The sequence below is a fragment of the Equus asinus genome, chromosome X (genome assembly GCF_041296235.1).
Source record: "Equus asinus isolate D_3611 breed Donkey chromosome X, EquAss-T2T_v2, whole genome shotgun sequence".
NCBI classification, from domain to species: Eukaryota; Metazoa; Chordata; class Mammalia; order Perissodactyla; family Equidae; genus Equus; species Equus asinus.
The window spans coordinates 122,779,899-122,801,804 of NC_091820.1; the positions used below are offsets into that span (position 1 = coordinate 122,779,899).

The window sequence follows — 21,906 nt, forward strand, 5'->3', positions numbered from 1 at the left end:
GGTAAAAGAAAAAACAATGAAGGTATTAGAGCTGTGCCTGAAACTTTCTGTATTTTGACCTTAAGACAAGTGAACATTTGGTTTTTATACCTTTTTTGAATGCTAAATACATTGTCTTATATACAGTAGGCCTTCAATAAATAAAATATTTGTAGTGAATAACTGAATGAAGCACCTTCTGTTAATGGTATAAATTCTTTTCAAATTGCTGTGAAATACAGTTCTAAAATTTCTATGTAAATTTTGTGTAATCCCTTACAGTATACATAACTAACTTGCAACATAACTTTTCTGCCGCTTATGTTAGAAATTCCTTTTATACTTAATATTTAATTACTTGATTGGTTGGCTAATTCATTTGTAGATGACTTCCTTACTGAATTTGATCATTTGACTTTCATGATAGTTTAAAGAGCTATCTAGAACAGTGCTGTCCAGTAGAACTTTTGTGCGATGATAGACACATTCTATATCTGTGATGTCCAATACAGATGCAGCTTGCCACATGTGACTCATAAGCACTTGAAATGTGGTCCATGCGACTGAGAAACTGAAGGTTTAATTTTATTTAATTGTAAGTGACTTAAATTTTAAAAGCCTCATGTTTCTCATGGCTACTATATTAGCACAGATATACCTACTTTATTTTCATTTAGTTTTCCAAGTTATAGTAAGTTTATTTTCTAGGTGAGTGTTCTGATTTTACCAACTGTGTGAGGTAAAACTTTGAAACCTATGGTAAAAAAAACTAATAACAAGAACTAATCTTAAAAATTGACTTCTTAGAGTTTGAAAATGTTTACTGAATTATGTGCACAGTCAAGATCACAAAACTCATTTTTATAGAATTGTAAATTCAAAGAAAATAACTGTCACAATGATTATAAGAAAACTGTGTTTTGTATTTAATTTTTGTTGCATTTATATGAAATGTTAGCTTACTATATTGAACAGACCACAAACCATTTCTCATTTCTGGAGGTGATTTCATTCTAAGGAGAAGCATATATTCTAAGTACCCGTGAACTAATGCTCATTTTAAGATTGGTCCATGTAAAGCTTTTGTTCGTTTTTAAGCAGCTGATTTAGAAGAAAGTTTTAATGAACATGAACTGGAACCCTCATCACCTAAAAGTAAAAAGAAAAGTCGCAAAGGAAGGCCACGAAAAACTAATTTTAAAGGGCTGTCGGAAGATACCAGGTCCACATCCTCCCACGGAACAGATGAAATGGAAAGTAGTTCCTATGTAAGTAGAAAAATGTAGGATTCTTACTTTTTGTTTCACTATGACTATTTCATTTAAACTGTGTTTATAGGTAAAATTTATCATTTGAAATGTCAACTAAGCTTGAGGTACTGATAGCATATTTTGATGAATTTTTTTTTTCTTTTGCATCTGCAGAGAGATAGGTCTCCACACAGAAGCAGCCCTAGTGACACCAGGCCTAAATGTGGATTTTGTCACGTAGGGGAGGAAGAAAATGAAGCAAGAGGAAAACTGCATATATTTAATGCCAAGAAGGCAGCTGCACATTATAAGTGCATGGTAAGCATGGTCCTTTTTATGTGCTTTTAAACTTAAGTTTTTTGAAAAGCATTTAGCTAGTAACCAAATAAGGCACTTTTCCCCCCAGCATTAGTATTTTAGAATTATGAATAGTATATCCTATAATCCCAAATCTTTGTAAACTTTAGATTTTTAAAAATGTGGACTTCATGATTTAGTAGGATTTAAAGTAATCCTGATTATAGTTAACATATTCCAGATAATCCATAATTAACTATTTCATAACTGTAAAAATTTCACCTTTACTGTAAACTGGTCATGAAGAATATGTTCGACCTCCACTATAACCTAGTAGATGTCTCTATTATTGTACTTGACACAGTGTGTTGCAGTAATTCATTTATGAGCCTCTCTCCCTTAATAAACTCTTAATTTCCTTGAGGATAGCACCTATATCTTATCTTTGCATCTTTAGATCCAGGTCTGACATACAGCATATACAAACGTTTTTGAAGTAGATTGTATTGAATTACTCATCCCATTTTATGAGTAGGTTTTTTAAACTATATTATTTATATCAGAGGTTCTTAAACAGAGATGCCTATCAGATTTGCCTGGGGAGCTTTTTCCAAAATATGTACCCCTGGAGTAGATCCCAAAGATGTCTAGTTCGAGGGAAAAAAATCCCTAGGTGTTTCTGATCTGCATCCATGGTTGAAATTTGCCAATTTAAACTCTTTTTAAAAACTTTATGGAAATGTAAAACAGTTGAGATGACAGGGTGACACTATTGAAATCTTCATTTTTTTAATGAAGTATTTAATCTTGGCTTCATACTGACAGCCCCCAGTTTTATTTCATTGTCCTTATTTTGGATTATATTTTAATCAAATGTGACTATATTAAAAATATTTGAGTCAGTACTTGATTATTAAAGAAAAGTCATCTTTCTCAGGCTATTAAACAACACTTTTGTTATTATATTGTTTTATCTTTTTCTCACAAAGATTCTGAATATTAAATGTTCTTGCATTTTTCTTTTCTAGTTATTTTCTTCTGGCACAGTCCAGCTCACAACAACATCAAGAGCAGAATTTGGAGATTTTGATATTAAAACTGTACTTCAGGAGATTAAGCGAGGAAAAAGAATGGTCTGTGGTTTTATATTTATGTTATGCATCGTTACTCTTCTGACTTTCTGCTTTAAATTTAGAACACATCTCAAATTTATCCAGTCATCAAAAAGTTTAATACAAAGTAGTTCATATGTTAATGCAAAGTACATATTTGACTTATCTGTAATAAAATAAAAGATGCTGATGTTACTGAAACTTATTCCTCTTTCTATGTAACTTCATTCCTTGAGAGAATTAGACTGAGATTTATATTTCAGGGTATTTGAGAGTCTTATTAATCAAATAAATGAACATATGAATGTGACACACCTATTAAGTTAAAAATGTTACATTGTTTCAGCTTGCTTAAAGAAAAATTCCATAGCGTGAATACAGCAATGAGAACCTCCCCTGTTGTTATTCATTCATTTTTTTAATAAGAGGAAAAAAAATTTTTTTAAATTTTCTGTTTAGTTAAAGTACACGTATATAATTATGTCTCTTAAAATGTTTATCATAGCTTTAAAGTTTCCTTTATAAAATGTGCCTAAGTCTCATGTTTTTAAACATACTGAATTACTAATAAATAGCTTTAAGAAATATTGGCATCTTTATTGATCACTTACTCCTTTACAGTTTATGAGTATTATAAAATGTCAATGGAATGCAAAATCTTTTCTTTAAGACAGCAATTGTCTCTAGAAATGACTTTAATTTTTAAATTTTTTTATTGTGAAAATTTTCAAACATATCCAAATTAGAAAGACTAGTAACACACGTCTGTCCATCACCTTGACTCATCAGTTATCAAGAATTTGCGGCACTCGTTTCATCTATGCCTTTTATTCTTGTTGCTTGAAGTATTTTAAAGCAGAGCTGAGACTTCATATCATTTCACCTCTACATATTTCAGTATGTATCTCTTAAAAGTTGGACATTTTCTTACCTAACCACAATGTCATTACACCTTATAAATTAACGAGTCCTCAGTGTCATTTAATACCCAGTTTGTATTTGTATTTGCCCAATTGTCTCAAAACTATCTTTTTAAAGTGGATTTGTGTGAATCGGAATCCAAAGGAGGATCACACATTACATTTGGTTGTTGTATGTCCCTTAAGTAATCTAGGGCACTCCCTCCTCCCTGTCCGTGTTGTTTCTGTTTTTGTTTTGTTGTATGCCATTGGCTTGTTGAAGAAAATGAATTAATTGTCCTGTGGAATATCCCACATGTTTTATTTGTCTGTTTGCTTTTTCGTGGTGCCATCTAACTTGTCCCTCTATCTGCCAGATTTTCTTTTGAAGTGGAAGTTAGATGTAAAGGCTTGATTAGATTCAGTTTCATCATTTTAGGGGGTAAGGATACTTCACAGGAGGGTCTGTAACATCCATATTTTATCATATCAGAGAAGTCATAATGTCTGATCCCTGGATTCAGGTGGTGAGTCTGATCCCTCCGTTGTGAAGTTCCCCTTCAGTGTTTGATCTAGTGGTTTCAAACATTGATGATCTTTGTCTGAAACCCTTAGAAATGACCCTTTCTTTGTGGAACTGCATTTTTGAAGGTGTGAAGATTGTTGATGTTATCTGTTCCGTTTAAATCCAGTTGAGGTTATCGATATTTGGTTACTTTTTAAAAAATGAAACTGCTTTGAAACAGAACCGTATAGTACTGAAAAAAAAGAGAGAAATGACTTCATCATATCTTACAGGGCAGTGTTGTGTCTTACAGCTAAAGTCCAAATAGGTGACTAGGATAATAATTCAGTTCTCTTGATCAACTTATTTACCTCTGCACTGTTGAATGTTAGTGGAAACACTCAACCTAGCATTTTCCCAAGTATGCTCCAAAGGAAATTAGTCCATCAGAATGCTCCTCCACCCTTCCAAAAGTATAAAAGAGCATCTGGAGTTCGATAAACTTGGGAACCGTTTACTAGGCCCTCCTTCCTGGAGAAAAGTCTGTGAGAAGTTCTGCAATCAAGCAATCTGTTTAAAACTAGCATTTTTCAAACTTATTTGACTCTGAAACCCTGTGGTCAACAATCACCTTTTAATTTCAGAACATTCTTGAGGCAAGGTTGATCTAGACCGAAATTAGAAGTCTTGAAAAGATTTCAGCCCCTTTAGTGTCCCTCTGCCATTTTGCCTACTTGGTAGCATTCCCTCTCCGGGGGGAATTGCTTTCCTGTCTTCTCATTCTTTCCCCAAGTCATAATGGGAAAGGAACTGACCCCAGGGAGGAAAAGACGCCAACTACTAAAATATAGAATATCCTTCTTTTCTGTGTGTTTGGCAGTATTAAGGAGTGTCTTATTTATGTTTAAATGTCAGATCTCCGATGGTTAGTACAATTAAATAATGGAAACATCAGGGGATGACAATGTTAGAAAGTCTATCAAAGTCTGGTTTAAGTTGCAGCATTATTTAATACATATGCTATATGATAAGTTCAGTGCACTCTTTTTCAGTAGAAAACTGGCTGTTTTCTTTGTAAACTGGAATGTTTGGCTGAACTCTGGCTAAAATGGAATAAATCAGATTGCGTAAACTTTGAAATAGTGCTTATGATTATTCTTTCTCTTCCCTTAAACAGAAATGTACACTTTGCAGTCAGCCCGGTGCTACTATTGGATGTGAAATAAAAGCCTGTGTTAAGACTTACCATTACCACTGTGGAGTACAAGACAAAGCTAAATACATTGAAAATATGTCACGAGGAATTTACAAGTAAGAGAACAATTGTCCCTTTTCCTAAACTTGTCAGTAAGTAACTGCCCTTGAATAGATGATGTTAGTTTACTTGATCACTATTCTTAGGTAGTTTTAAGCCAAGTATAGAATACTGGGGACTCTTTAAAAGAAATGACTACTGCAATTGGCATTTTCCTCTGACTACACATCCCTGGGTTGGCATTCATTCAACCAGTATTTATTATGCTTACTATGTACCAGGAATTGTGCTAGGAGGTGGGTATACAGTAGTGAACAAAACAGACGCAGACTGTGTCTTCAGGAAGCTTACAGTCTAGTGGGAGAGACATGTTCATTAAATGGCCACATAAATAAGTACGCAATTACAAACTACATTAAGTGCTCTAAAAGATGTGTTACAAAGCTCTGTGAGAACGGATAGCAAGGAGGAGCTAACCTAGTTTGTAGTGGGGGAGTATTTAGGAATGTCCTTAAAGAAATAGTGCTTGAGCTGAGATTTGAAGGGCAAAGATAAATGTGGACACTGGGAAAGTGTTCTAGGCAGAGAGGACGTGCGCAGGACCCCAAAGTGCAAAGGTGCAAATGGGGAGGTGAGTTTGGAGGCCCCTGCTAAGGGTCCAGGTGAGAATTGTTGGTGGCTTAGAATAGGATGTAGTTGTAAAATAGGCCAAAAGATACTCTTGGAAGAATGATGAAAGAGTAAGACGTGGAGCTTTTGGATTACATGTTAGCTTCTTTTTTATGGGTCTTCCACTTACCTGTGCTGCCTTGGGCTACTGGTACCAATGTGCATCTATAATGGTTCCATTTGTTTAATCAAATGGAAAATAGGTTCGTAGGGGTCCCTGAAATTTTGATTTGCCTTTGTGAGTTGTAAAGCACTTCCTTATTCTCACACTTCCAGTATGCAATAAACCAGTAACTCAAGGTCCACTGCTCTGTGTACGGAGCAGTTTACATAAGCAGTGACCACGTCATTTGGGTTACTGCATGAGGTGCTGATGCTGTATTAAAAAATTTGCCAAACTTTGTTTAATAATAAAGGCATACATGTTTTTCAAGTGAATTCTATCAAGCTTTTAAGGATCAGATAATTCCAATGTTATTTAAAGAGGTCCAGCACATAGTGAAAGATGGAAAACTTCTTGGTTCATTCTGTAAAACTTGCATAGCTGTGACACCAAACCTGACGAAGATAGCATTTAAAATAAAAGCAAACAAAAAAACTATAGACCAATCTTACTTTTATAAATATATATACCAAAATCCTAAATAAAATATTAGAAAGTCAAATCCAGTACTGTAGTCTATCATTAAAGAGTGTTCAAAATTAGGAAATATATTAATATGATCCATTATAATTAATAAGAATCTTATTACCTTCCTGGTGGGTGGTAAAAAGACATTTGATACCATTCATCATCCATTTCTGAATTGTAAAGTAAGGTAATGAATGCTTTGGTAATCTAGGAGTCTTCATAAAGTGTTTATGAGAAAACAACAGCCAGTAGCTTATTTAGTATTAAAGTAAAGGGACGATGGTTCTTAACCATGGGCCGAACCTCAGGATCATCTGGGGGTGGATAGGGCCCTCTAGAAATGTGCATGCTTGGGCCCCACCCTCAGAGATTTAAATTCAGTAGGTCAGGCCCCAACGATGTATTTCGATGATTCCCCAGATGGTTCTCATGTTCCTTTCTAATTGAGAACCACTACAGTAATACACTTTGATTCAGATCAGGAACAAGACAGGGGTGCCAACTACCAATATTTTCAGTGTTCTTCTGAAGGATTAAGCCAGTGCAACAAAAAAAGGAGGAAAAATGTATAATAAACTTGAAGGAGAAAAATAAAATTGTCAATAATATTTGTCATTGATATCATTGTTATCAAGAAAATCCAAAGGAATCAACTCTGAATTTATTAAAATTAGTAAGAGTTCAGTAAGGTTGTTGAATATGAGATGAATTTTCAAAACCAATTCCAGTAATAACTAGTTAGAAAATGTAAAAGAAGAATATCTACCCCCTACACACACACACACACACACACAAACACACACTCTCACACACAGTCATTCACTCACTCATTCTAAAGGAGAACTTTTCTTTAAAAGAAAAAAGAATTTTACACAGGACCCAAACGAATGGCAAAGCATATTGTGTTCCTTGATAGAGACACTCAATGTTGAAAGATACCTGTTCTCCCCCAAATTAGTTTATATATTTAATACAATTTTAATGAAATCCAAATTTTCGACAGTTTTCTCTAGAAGAGTAAATGTATTATTTTCTATTTGTAATGATTAAGTTACCTTTGTATAACAGGAAAGAAAATAGAAGCTTAAATAAGATAGAAGGTTGTTTCTCCTCTAAAAGATGTCCAGAGGAAAGCAGTCCAGATGTGGTAGGCAGCTTTTCAGTGTCATTGAGGTCCTAGATTACCATCTTTCTGCTCTCTCATCCTCGGAGCATCCATCTATAGCTAGTAGGACGAAGCAGGAGTCAAGAAAAATGGAAGGACAAAGTGGGTATTCCTCCAATTGAGATGGTCTTTACTCAGCCTTCCAGGAAGTTCCACACAGCCTCATTTGCCAGAATTTGGTCACATGTCCAAGGGAGACTGGGAAATATACTCTTAGTGGGTACGTTGCTACCCAAATAAAATCTGGTTTAGTACTGCAGAGGGACGGGGAGAAACTAGATATTGGGGTAGTCACCTAGTCTTTATCACATACAGCCAAGAAGATTTTTAATGCTATTGAGAAGAGAAATCCCCTATTAGATATCAAAGCCAATCGTATGGTACTGGGGACAGTGACAAAGATCGCAGGAAATAGATCCGTGTCTTTGTTGCAATCTTAAAATAATTACAGTAGCATTTTATAGCTGTGGAGATAAGATAGATTATTCAGTCCATGATATCTATACAGTTGGCTTTCCAGGTAGAAAACATAATTTGGATCCTTACTCAGACTGTACCCCAAAATAGATTCTTGATGGATTAAAAATCTAATCATAAAATATAACACTATAAGTGTGAGGAGGAAATACAGAGTTTTTCTATAATGTTGAGTATAGAAGCCTTTTCAAGCATGATAGGAAACTCAGAATTTTTGATTACATTAAAATTAGACTGTATAAAGAGAACTCCAAATCATTAAGAAAAGCACAACCCAGTTAAAAAATGGGCAAAGGACGTGAATAGGCAATTTATAGAAGAAATAGCTGTGGGTTACAAGCATGTGAAAAACTCTTCAACCTTATTAGTAATGAAGGAAATGCAAATGAAAACAAGATCTTAACAGTTTTTGCCTATCAGATGGGCAAAGATTAGTAGGATTCATAGTATCTGATGTTAGCTGGGTTCTGGAGAGACAGGCATTCTCATTTGATGTTAAGGTAGAATATAAATAGGTGCAACTTTTTAGGAGAGCAGTTTATCATTGGAGACGAAAACCTTAAACAAAATAACGTGTAGCTTTTGCTACGAATCTGCTTGTAGGGATTTATCTCAGGGAAGTGAGCAGACAACAATACAAAGAAGATTCATTGCATTATTGTTAATGATGCTGCGGTGCTCACCAGGGCACCTTTTTAGACTCAACTGTACTTCAGACTGAGATTACCACAGATGGCATCAGTCTACTCAAGAAGGGTATAGACAGGAACTGCAGCTTGCCAGCAGGGCAGCATCAGCTGTTCTTTCCTTACAGCAGTCAGTATAGTAGTACAGCTCAAGTCCAATAAGATGATCCACATTGGGTGGGCATGGGATCCACCCTGGCTTAAAAGCCTCATACGTCTTACGATATATAGTCATGTGCTGCATAACGACGTTTTGGTCAACGACGAACCACATAGATGATGGTGGTCCCATAAGATTAGTACCGTATGACCTAGGTGTGTAGTAGACTATACCATGTAAGTTTGCGTAAGTTCACTCTGAGGTTTCCACAACAGTGAAACTGCCTAATAACACATTTCTCAGAACCGATCCTCATTGTCAAGCAAAGCATGACTCTAGTTATATTGGCATAGATAATTTTTAGGTTACACCACAGGGAGAGAGGACCAAAGATCCGGCTTCTTAACAGAATATTTATAATTCTTCCAGTCCAGATGCAATCTACCAATTAGGGGGTAATAGAGCTTAGTAAAATAGTTAACATACCAATGTTTGTTAAGTTGCCAAGGGAACACAGCTAGAGAGTTAATCAAAGATAAAATTCTCATGAAGAATGGGAAAAGATTTTTGTTAACCTTTCACCCACGATAGCAAAAAAAAAAAGAAAAGAATCAGAATGTCCATTAGGAGACTTAATAAATAAATTTTAGTGTATACATTTAGTGGAATACTATGCAGCAATTAAAGGATGAAATAGATCCATGTAAACAACTAAAATTTAAATTTTAACTTTACGTATTACCTTAATTACTCATTTTCATTTTGGGGAAAAACAGGAAAATCTAGATAAGGAAAAAAAACTTATTGTCAACTTTAATTCTACCTCCAGACATAATTTTAAATCTTTTGGAATATTTTCTTCTGGACATTTGTGTGATTATGTACATGTGTATATTTATAAAAACAAGATTTTCTTACATACACTGTTTTATAATCTGCTTTTCACTTACTGTATCTAAGGTGTGTTTTTCTGTGACATTAATCTGTTTGATATCACTACTTTAATGGTTGCATAGTATTCCATTGCATGGGTATATCAGTTTGTTTAATTGGTTCCTTTTTTATACATTTAGGTGGGTTTTACCCCTTAGAAAATCATGTTACGGTGACCATCTCTAAACAAAAATATTTGCACTGGGATCCATGATGAATTGCTCTTTTTGTTTTTTTCACATTGAAATTTGTTTCTAAAATCTGCTCATAATGTGGAGTCCAGATCTTTTCGTAGAGACCATTGAGTTCAAGTGAGAGTCCATATGCAGGTAGTTTGGGGAGAGAAGAATGAACAAATAGGAGGAAATGCAAGGAGGAATATTTCTGAATGAATTGGCTTCCCTCTCTCCTACATGTGGCTTTTTGGATCCTGAATATATTTATATTAAAAAGGCTAGGGAAGATTATATAGTGATTCTGTTTATCCTGTTATATTTCTAAACTATTTAAATATGGATTTTTCTAAAATGTCATTCTCCCAACATAACAAAGTAAATTCTGTGACAGCAAGAATCTTGTTTGACCAGTTGACACCTGTGGCCTTAGTGCCTAGACTGGTGACGGATACATAATGGGCCTATGGGAAATGGTCCTTGAGTGAAAAAGAACCCCATAAAAAGATTAAAATTTGTTCTAACAACAAAGGATTCATCCTTTTAAATAAAACTCTGTTATACAAATTTTCAAAAATAGAATAGAGTAACAACTCCCCATCTCAGAAGGTACCAAGTAATTGCCACAGTTGTTTCATCTATTTTTTTTTCTTTCTGAGGTATTTTAAAGCAGAATCATTGATCGCGTGTCATTTTATCCCTACAGACTCCAATATCACTATGCCATTACCACACTTTGTAAAATCAATACTAAGTTCTTAGTATCATCTCATACCCAGTCCACTTTCACATTTCCCTCATTGTCTTGAAAATGTCTTGATTTGTTCAAATCTCAATACATAGAAGGTCCCTACATAGCATTTAATAGATATGTTCCTTAAGTCTCTCTTAATATAGAGCAATCCACACTCCAGCCCCACCTTTTCTCTCTGCTTGTTGAAGAACTCCATTAAGTTGTCCTTTAAGAGTCCCACATTCTAGGTTCCTCGGTTTGCTTTTTCATGATACCACATACCTTGTTTCTCTACCCCTCCATATTTCTTGTAGTTTGTAAGTTGGTTCAAAGGCCTAATTGGGTGCAGGTTATATTTTGGGGGATGATACTTCATAGTGCACTATGTGGGAGTCTTACTCTTGGTGTTTGAACTCGTGATTTAAAAAAGATGATTCCACTGTGCAGCATTTGAAGAGTACCAATTGTCCATAGTTCTTTGAGAATGTTTTAAGAATAAAAAATTGATAAGCAAAACTAGGTCAGAAGTCAGTTGCTATTGTTGCCCCTCCCCCACCTTTTATGCTACTCACATGTTAGAAACTTCTAATGTTAAACCTAGTTCTAGATCATTTGTGGTGGATGAATTCCTATATGATCATCTGTTATCTATTGCTCATCATAATAGGGTATCCACTGAAGATTTTTAAGCATTGTTCCATCTTACCATCTTGTGTATAATTGACCTAAAAGTGATTTCAGATCAGCCCACCCTTTGATTGCGGTGGGGGTGGTTAGCTATAAAAAGTATATTGGTGCATATACGTTAAAGTGGCCTAAAGCCTTGTCCAAAACCTCCTGCATTGCTGGTTTCATTAAAATAAATGAATTTCAAGTATACAGTGTATATGTCCAAATAAAAGATCAGCATAAAAGAACCCACATGTCAGAACAGCATGATGTCAAAGTATCACTCCAGAGATTTGCTAATTTTAAAGAGAAAAACGTACCTTTACACTGGAGAAAAATCTGGCCATCATCACCACCATAACCAAATGATCAAACAGCATCGCTAATAGTGGGGCATTCTGAAATTACATGCCTCCTGAGGTATGCAGCATCACCTGCAAACTATCCTGAACTAACGAAGAAATGTTGAACCTAAAGCAAACCAAGCCCTTAGACCTTATTTCCAGTTTACAAAAAATAGGGGTGAGAGAAAAACAAATAAAACTGTACCAGTTAGACAAATCTAAAATGTAGTATACTTGACAAGGTATCTGGTCTAACTCCTCCCAAAAAGTCAGTGTCATGGGAGAAAAAGAAGGTGGGGGACTCGGTCTAGATCAAGAGAGACGTAGCCAAGTGCCGTGCCTTGAAAACTGTCAGGTGACTCATAAAGGTGTTCTACTGATGGCCAGGACACTAATGATGACAAGGCATTTGAAGAGTTTGAGTAAAATTGTTTCATGAAATGGGAGCAGAAAGCAGTACAGATAGAATTTATATTATTTCCTAAACTGTGCTTTTAAATTATGTATATGAAATGTTACAGAATTTGATTATTTCCTCTGTATACCTGAAAGTTGATATTTTCAAGTTGGCCAAAAACTTTGTTTTTAATCTCATTGGCCAAAAGGAGCAATTGCCTTATATTTGTGCATATGTGATAACTTAGCTTTCATCCTAAACAAGAGGTTTTATTTCAGAGGAACTTTTATCATCTCATTAATAGAGTGCTTTCCTATCTTTTAGATAGAAATGGACCTGTAACTAATTGTGGAGTGTTTTTAAAAGTTTGGATGAGGAAACCCATTTTTTAAATGGGCACCAACCTCATCCACTAATAACATAAAATATATTCTCATCAACAGTGACAAAACGTTTTGAGATTTTTATCTTTCATCATTGTAGACTATATTGTAAAAATCATAGTGGAAATGATGAGAGAGATGAAGAAGATGAGGAACGAGAGAGTAAAAGCCGGGGAAAAGTAGAAATTGATCAGCAACAACTAACTCAGCAGCAACTTAATGGAAATTAGGTATGAAAGTTAATTATATCGGATCTGTTGTCAGGATACAATACACACTGATAAATACATGTTAAAGTAATGGTGTGCAGTATGATTTTTTTAATGCTCTTATGTTTAGTTAAGCATGTTACTAGAATGCTGAGGATTGTGTAGGCTTGCATAGTTTTTTTTAACTAGCTGATTTTGTAACAGTAAAAACAAGCTATCCACTTTATCAATAAATGTAGTTGTAATGTCAAACCAGTAAGATATTCTCGCTCCTCAATAACATTATTTTTATTGTGTTCCCCTCAAGCATCATATTTTACATTTTTTTATCATCTTTTAAACAGGTTCATGGGACAGAGTTAGAAAACTGGGAATGAATAAGACATCCATAACTACTATTCTTTTTTCACTGTTTTCTAAAATCAAAAAGGGTTTGTAACTTTTTACTGCCCAACTCTTAGATCCTTCATTGAACTGCCTAAAAACGTCTCGTTTGTTTTATGAGCCTTCACTAGATGGCAGAGTTTGACATGTTGATATTACATAGCCGTAGTTTGCAGTTTCTGGGAAGCAATTGAAACACTATTAACCCTGTGTATAGTGTCAACAGTTAAAGCAGACATTGAAATGAAGTAAGCTATATTTCTGGACTGAACAAAGTTCTGCTGTTTAGAGTGTCTCAGTTTGTTTAGTGGCTTCATACTCAAGGGAAAGCATAAGCAAATTTCACTTTACAGTGCAAACACGCCTCTGGTGGCAACACTTGGGAATTTGTGAAGTTTTTTTTTTCACACTCAAGTAATGGAGGCTAGAAATGAAGAGAACCTTCTTTTTCTCTTGGCTTTGACAGCACATGCTAAAAATCTCTTCCAAGAAGTGTGCTAAAGCTTTTCGTTTGGTTCCTGTTAAAGTTGTTCTCACTGACCAGCATGGACTCGGGCAACTGGTGATTATAAGCTATGAGCTGCAGTGCGTATGCCAAAATTGACAGTAAACCTCTTCTCTTTTCATGTCATACAAAGAGCTGCTCGCAAAGTGATTGGATCCTTTCAAGTTTAAACTAACATTTGGCAACAGCAAATTAAACCTCTTTAAGATTTAAAGGGTTAGCACTCACTAAGGACTTTAGCCACCAGGTCTGAAGCCCGTTCCTCTCAAGTGCCGTGTGGTGTGGAACACTTCATCTATTGGCTCAAAGCATGTAAGGAGGTCTCATGTGCTACAGGACTAAAAACCAGTCTTTGCATAAAACAGTATTTATTTTTAATTTTGTGACCACTATTTTAGAAACTTTATTTAATATTTTTCATGTTTTCATTCATTGCTTTGCTCATCTATTACATAGCCTTTGGTGCCCCACTTTTCTTCGGGTGGGGCTCGATGGTGTTTTATCGATTATCAGAATTGTTTCTCAAAGCCTAAGAACCCAGCTTTTTAGAAAGGATTTTCATACTGGCATTTCTAGCCTAGTGATATTTTCTTCCACTTGTCTGCTGAAGCACATTTATATATTTCTTTATGGCAAAACCAAAAAACTTTAGTTGCGGTCTGCCTAATATTACCATAGCACCTCAATATCAAGGGTGGGGATTCTGATTTCTGAATTACTAGTTAACCTACCACATTGAAGCAAATTAAGAAGCAAGAAATAACATGTTAACTTGACTGTACATTGAGATATTCTGCAGCTTATGGAAAAGCATTTTAAAAATGTAAGAGGTGGAAAATTACACTGTGCTTAATGACTGATTTTTTTTTAACTGCTAGTCCCTTAAAGTCACGTTTGTCAAGTGTGTATTCACACATTTACTTAAATCAAGGGACTTGATGATTGCTTTATTTTAACCATCTTTTATTATTTTTAGAAGGAAATTAGCTTTAGTAGCGGGTTGCCCTGTATGTTTTTCTCTTTTTGCTCAAAATATGCCATTGGGTTTTTTGTGTGTATGTGATGAATTTTCAGAATTCACCATGACTTGAAGTGCAACGACAGATCTAGATGTTTGTTTACCAAGCTATGTGACTTTTCCCAAAGGATCTGTATTTTATTTCCTTACAACAGCTTGAAACCCGTTATTTTAAATCTTTGAATCACTGTGTCTAGATCATTTTTACATTGTGTGCCATAGACTTACCCATGGAACAAGAGAGCACCTTCATTTTTGGACAACTACTGTAATGATGTTTTTCGGAAAAATGGAAGGTGCCGGGGTAATAATGGCCAGTCAATAATCATGTAATGGACTTCAAATACTATAGGTGTCAGTTGATGGATTTGTTATGTAATAAAATGTATGACTTTTTATGGGTTTCTTCAACCCTTTCTCTGCCACTAGCAACCAGAATAGCACTTTACCTTTTGGTTGGCTAGATAAGTGGCTGGCTACCTATTCTTCTCACTGTGGTGTGATTGGCTAAACAGTCATTAAAAATTGAAATGTAAATTGAAGTCACATGAAAAATCACATTTGGTTGTAAACCTCCAATATTTTGATTCTCTATCCATGTTTTCGTCACATGCTGAGTAAAAGTGCCTTACAATGTAAAAAGTGTACAGTACTTATGTTCCCAAGTAGCATCATCATCTTCTGGGTAGTAATTACATTGTGGTATGAATATTTAGAAACATGGACCTCAGCAGTGTATTTACTGTTCATCTCTTAAGTCCTTAACTGTAGTTTTAATAAGCATGACATTATTTGATAAGTATATAACATTTACATCATTTCAAAAAAATACTGCCATGACTGTCTTTTATGCATATTTTAGCTTGAAATTTTGAAGCGTCTTTTCTTTCTTTCCTTTATTCTTTTTTTCCTTTTTTTGTTTTGTTTTTGTTATTGATATTAAACAGTGTAATCTTTGCAAGCGTATATTGAAGATTATTCTGGAGCATTTATTGCCTTACCAGAAATGTTAGTATGAAATGTTCTTTAGAGTAGAAAGATAGACTTGAGTTTCTATACTTTAATAAGAGCTCTTTGTTCCTGGGGGGAGGGAGGGTGGGGGGTGAATTTTACTTTCATCTCAATTTATTAAAAACCCACAACTGAAATACATTTTATTTCAAGATCGGCAATTTTAGAATTTCAGATAGTTCTTGCTCAGGAGTACATGCTACTCAAGATATTAAGAGAATAACAAGATATGTAGATCTACTGTTGAATCAGAATCTATGTACTTGAAAAAATGTGTGAATCTTACATATCTCAAAGAAAAAGAAAAGTGTTCTAGAATGTTGCTTTTTTTAAAAAGCGCTAAAGTTAGACCAAGGTATACGGTTTTGTTCTAACAGATATTTAGGTTAATTGTAAAGATAAGGAATGCATTATGGGTCAAAATCAAACATTCCTCTCATGTTATGTATATTTTGTTCCTGTTATATTGGCTTTATTTTCAAAATTGTAGTTTGTAGTATTAGTTTCCTTTTATTGGTATTCTTGCATATACTATTCATTCAATAAATGAGTTATGACTTTCATGTTTGTATGTATGTCTTTTTTGTGAAAAGTATAACAAAGCTTATTTGTAACAGCAATAGTATTGTGTTCCTTTTAGTCTTGCTTTATTTCAAGGTTAAATGCCTAGTTTGTTTAGTAACTTATTGTTAAACAAGTATGAGAGAGAGATGTGAATTTGAGTTCAGAGTTTCACAACATAAAAGGTTTTATCTGGAGAGAAACAGCAATCTTTCAAGTACAGTGGAACTGCATTGCATCTTAGTTCTTTTGATACATATGGCTTAAATCACGTCCTATGGAACCTAGTAGGAAGGTGATTTCGAAAATAAATCAAAACTCCTAGTACAGTTTATCTGATTGGTAATAAGCGTGCAAGATTAATACCCTCATCATAAAGGGATTCCGCCTTAGAGATTTAAATTTACTCCCTTTACCGTGGGCAGCTTACTTCTAGTACAGTGCTCATACATTGAGGTGCTCATATCCAGGGCAGAAAGCAGAGTTTTAATTATTGGAACATGCTCATTCCATACACACAATTCCTAACATGCGTTCCTACTCCAGAGGAAAAAAGAATCAAGTAACAGGTTCTGATTGACGCTGGAACTATAGGTTGGTGTGCTTTACTGTAAACGTTATCTAATAGTGCTGGGGGTGGTTGAAATCTATTATTTAGTTTCATTTTAATTACCACCATAAAAATGTGGAGAAGGGAGTTAGTGTGGTTTTCTTCAGCTAATTGCAACTATTGACAGCTGGGGTGTTTTGTTTTGTTTGTGTTTTCTTTTTTCAGCTGCATTCATCTGTAATGGCCGAGGTCATTCCAGAGCATGAACCTGGCAGAATTTCCTAGGAAAATGTTTTGGCCAGCAAATGGCCAGGCCATCTTTTGAAGGGAAAAACCCAGTCCCTCTTATATATTAGAGTGCTCAGTTGTGGGAACAGAGTGCTGCTTTTGTATCAGCCATTGTTACATAGTTTTGCTTTGTTCAGATAATGAAGTAGCTAGACATTAAGGGCGTAGGGCAAAAATTTACTCTCGAGTTTTATTCAGAAGATGAAAACTATAAAATAGCAGTCACTATGCAAGTCACGATAGCATTTTGAAGTATTACACTGTAGCAGACATGTTCTGCATATGGTCACTGTACTGAAGTCAGACGGTCAGACCTGGGTCCTTGTCAAAAGATGGGATATCCATAAACATCCAGATTATGCCTTTGTCCATACCGCTGTGCGTATAAAAATGTTTTTATGTTGGGAGTGGGGGCAGTGGCAGGGAGATAGGGAAGACGCGGCTGGGCAAAGTGCTGACTGGGTCTGCCATGTGAATGATAATAGTCTAAGAAACAAACTCATGTGAGAACAAAAACACTGTTTGAAGGGGAAGCTTTTCAAATGGGACCTGAGAGAGTAGGTATTCAAGAGAGTGTTAGGAGCAGGGAGATAGAAAATAAACTGTGCTTTAATATAGATATTGGATTTAGAGTTGTTGAGTTTCTATAAAGTGATTTCTACAAAAGGGTAAGGTTTTTCTGTTTCTGAGTATTTTTAAAATCAGCTATTTCCAGATTTTTATTTATATAAGTCATATATAGCCATAAAAGGAAATGAGGTACTGATATCTGCCACAACGTGGATGCACCTTGGAAACACTATGCTAAGAAGTCAGGCACAAAGGGTCGCGTATTGTATGACTCCATTTATGTGAAATGTCCAGAAGAGGCCAATGCATAGAGACAGAATGCAGATTAGTGGCTGCCAGGGGCTGCAGAGAGAGAGGAATGAGAAGTGACTGTTAACAGGTATGGGGACTCTTTTTGGGGTGATGAAAATGTCTGGAATTAGATAGTGGTGATGGTTATACAACTTTGTGGCTATACTAAAAACCACAAATTATACACTTTAAAAGGGTGAATTTTATGTAATGTGAATTTTACCTCAGTTAAAAAAAAGTAATGTTCTCATACAAAATTAAAATATACAAAGATACGTAAAGCAAAATGAAAATCCCCCCCTTCTCCACAAGCCTATTCCCCAGTATTTGATATGTATCCTTCTAAATGCTGTGGGCACGTATGACTTACACGCTTTTTTTTTTTAGCATAAATGGGATCATGCTATACCTACAGTTCTGCCCCTTGTCTCTTTCACTTGGACAGCCCTACAAGGTGTCGGTACCGCTAGATTTCTCCCGTTCTGTTCAGCAGCTCCATGGTGTTGCCGTGTTTGGATGAACTGGAATTGTCCTGTCTAGTCTCACATACATCTTCAGGCTCTTGTGCAAGTAATTTCTTAGGCTAAATTTCCCAAAGTGGAACTGCTAAGGAAAGGATCTGTACCTTTAAACTGTTGATAAAAATTGCCATCCAAAAAATTTGTACCAATTTAAAAGTCCATTTATAGGGGTTAAGCTTTCCTGCCTCTCCACTCTGAAGGACTGTTTTTTTTTAATTTATTTATTTTATTTATTTATTTATTTGGTTTTTTTTGAGGAAGATTAGCCCTGAGCTAACATCTGTGCCCATCTTCGTCTACTTTATATGTGGGACGCCTGCCACAGCATGGCCTTCTGAGTGATGCCATGTCCGCACCCGGGATCCGAAGTGGCGAGCCCTAGGCCGCCGAAGCAGAACGTGCGCACTTAACTGCTGCCCCACTGGGCCGGCCCCTCTGAAGGAATGCTTTTTAGTGGAAAGAGATATGGTACTTTTTTTAAAGAAATAATATACACATTCTATAGAAAATTTTATGGGGTTTTAGTTTTGTGGTAAAGACCATATAGACTTTATCTCAAAGTGGAATATGAATTATCTTTGGGAAACGGGACACTATTTCATTTGTGAAAAGGTTAAGTCAAAAGGTTTGCTTCGTATGTATTATTAACAGTAGTAATTGGTGAATCATTTCCCTTCCTTCTGCTTTCTGAAAAGTAACAGATTGCTCATAGCTGTTCGTTGTTGCCAGATGGATCTGCTTCTGTGTGTGTCCAGGGTCATATGTAGGTCGGTCTGGTGTACTCGAAGGGGTCGGATAATTTGTTGGAGAATCCCTATGACCTTTATCTGATGTGACAGTTCCTACTCCCCAGATCATGACTGTGTTGAACAACTGGTCAGTTAGTAAAAACAAGATCAAATCATTTGAACTTTTCACTTTTCAACAGTTGTTTTGTCCTTGTATAAATAAAATCTAAGACTAACCAGAAAAATTGACTTGATGTACATATCATGCTTTTAGCTCACTGCTAGAAAATTATTACTTTCATTTAAGAATTTCAAGCAACAATTACCTGCATGTGTGAAAATAAATTAGTGGTAAAAATAACATGAATGTTCAGTTATGCTGGTCAGTCAACACGAACAATTCTAAATAAAGAATAAATTGAATGTAGTCAAGGATAAATTGATTCCACATGAAAATTAGTTTCTCCTAATTCTCAAAATCACTTTTTGTGCTAATTAGGTATTTAGAACACTAGCCAAACAACTATTTTATTTAAAAATATTTGTCAGATGTATAACGTTACAAAAATAATTTTTTAATGCTTTACCAATAACCCAGCCTTTAATCATGTTTCCTTGCAGTCTTTTTTTCATATGTTTATGAAATAACTAAGCCTTTAAGGAGGGGCGGCAGAAAAGGATGACTGCACTAGAGAGTTCTTTTTGTAACTTCAAATTGCAGCGGTCGTGGAGACTGCTGGTATTTTCGTTTCAGAGGTTAGCCAGACAATTTAACACAAAGGCTTATTTTCAAACGTTTCTGATCCTTAAGCCCAATAGGCTTATGTTCTATATTTAGTATTGATTTAGTATTACCAAGAAGCAGTCATTCTTTGGACCCTGGTCTCATATGTTCTCAGTTAGAGAGCGAGCGCAGAAGATAAGCAATTTCTGAAAGTTTGCAGATCAGAGAGCTGGAATTTTGGCATTATCCTCAAATACAGCAATCTTTCCAGACCTCCCTTAGAAAAGTTGTTCTTAAGCATTTCAACCTTTCCCACATGCCCAAACGGCTTAGGGCAGTTATCCAGTATGCCGGGGGTGGGGGCCGGGACACAGGGAGAGGGTTAAGGAAAACATATGTTGCTTAGGAGAAGCTTGACAGATTTTCTTTCTCCCTTAGGGAGAGGCAGGGTCAGAGAGAGATGATTTAGGCAGCCTTTACAGCATTTCATTTCTGGGGTCACTCCATTCCATGAAACTTGGAAACGCAGCCAACTGTTTGTAGGCCACTTCCTAGAAAGAGTGAGAGAACTTGAAACATTCACGTCTTTATTCTTTTTTTCCTTTGATGCTCTCCTGGAAACTCTCTTGCCTTAACTTCCATGATCTGTACCACCCCTTCAAGACCACTCCTTTCCTGACCGTCTCCCTACCCTCATGTAAGTGTTTCGTGGTGTTTTGGTCTCTGCCATCTTGTATTGTTCTCACTTGTCACCGCAGTTTACTGCTACAGCTGTCACCTGTGTGTTCCGCTGATGAGTCCCAATCCCTGTCCAGTCTGCTCCACTCACTGAAGCTGTGCTGACTCTCAGCTATTCTCCTGGACATTTTTACCCAATCCACTGGCTACTCAAGCATGAGTCTCAAACTGAATTGTCCTGACCAGAATGTTATCTGTTTGTTAATGACACCATCGTCAGTAGGGCTACAGTTGGTCTGCTTTGATCTCCATATCTGCTTGCTAAATTCCTCAGAATCTGCCATTCTGTCTTTTGGATCCACCCTCTCTATTTTTACTGCTGATAAACTAGTTTGGATTCTACTGTTCTTTTGTTTGTTTTTATTTTTCAACTTTTTGCCCAGATTCCTAACTACTCCTTCCACTCTGCCCATGTTCATCTGACTCTTAGTTCCTTCGTTTTCTTTATTGGCCAGTTCTTGGCCTCGCTTCCCTAACTACTCAGTTTGGATGAGATAGTTAATCACCTTTATCACCCTTGACACCACTGGCCTCAACTTCCCACTTGCTCTTAATTCTCTTCCATCCTTTTACCTCCCCTGTGCCTAGAGTTCACCCCACCCTTACATCTGGGGAAGATGACCTGCTGGAGGAAGTGACAGTGCAGACTGATGCCACCGCAAACACTGGTGTTTAGTCCCAGCTTCTCCACATCAGTCTTCAATCCTTTTTACTTATTTGTCCTTCCCATTATACTTAGGAGCTGTTACAGACATAAGCATATGGACTCTAGATTTTGGTGGCCTTGGTTCAGATTCCATGTAACCTTGATTAAGTTACAGAATGTCCACCTCCATTATCTCATCTTTAAAATGCAGGTAAAAATACTACTCCATCATCAGACTCATGAGTATTAAAGGAGGGAACACAGACTTAAGACTGTCGCATCTCCTAGTACACTGTCCCTTGTTCCTGTGTTCCCTTCTAGTTTTACCCTATTTCTGTCCTCATGTAATTTTCTTGAAAGTCAAGTCCCCACTTGATGTCTCCACTTTTGTGCTTTTTTTTTTTCTGAGGAAGATTCACCCTGAGCAGAGATTAGCTCTGAGCTAACATCTGTGCCAGTCTTCTTCTATTTTGTGTGTGGGTCGCTGCCACAGCATGGCTAATGA

The 21,906-nt window shown here is 36.0% G+C and overlaps 1 protein-coding gene across 8 annotated transcripts in view; it reads left to right on the plus strand.

The window, feature by feature from the left end:
- Nucleotides 1–21,906, plus strand: part of PHF6 (PHD finger protein 6) — a 52,665-nt gene that overhangs the window by 28,374 nt on the left and 2,385 nt on the right. Inside the window, exons 6-11 of one of the 8 annotated variants that reach the window (XM_014829396.3) lie at nt 1,081–1,247; nt 1,404–1,547; nt 2,555–2,659; nt 5,220–5,353; nt 12,758–12,887; nt 13,211–16,347. In XM_014829396.3, the coding sequence (XP_014684882.1) occupies nt 1,081–1,247; nt 1,404–1,547; nt 2,555–2,659; nt 5,220–5,353; nt 12,758–12,887 (680 nt within the window). In that variant the 3' untranslated portion in view covers nt 13,211–16,347. Of the gene's footprint in view, nt 1–1,077; nt 1,248–1,403; nt 1,548–2,554; nt 2,660–5,219; nt 5,354–12,757; nt 16,348–21,906 lie in introns of those variants that run through there. The other 7 variants (XM_070502096.1, XM_014829395.3, XM_044763365.2 and 4 more) reach the window with 7 other exon arrangements.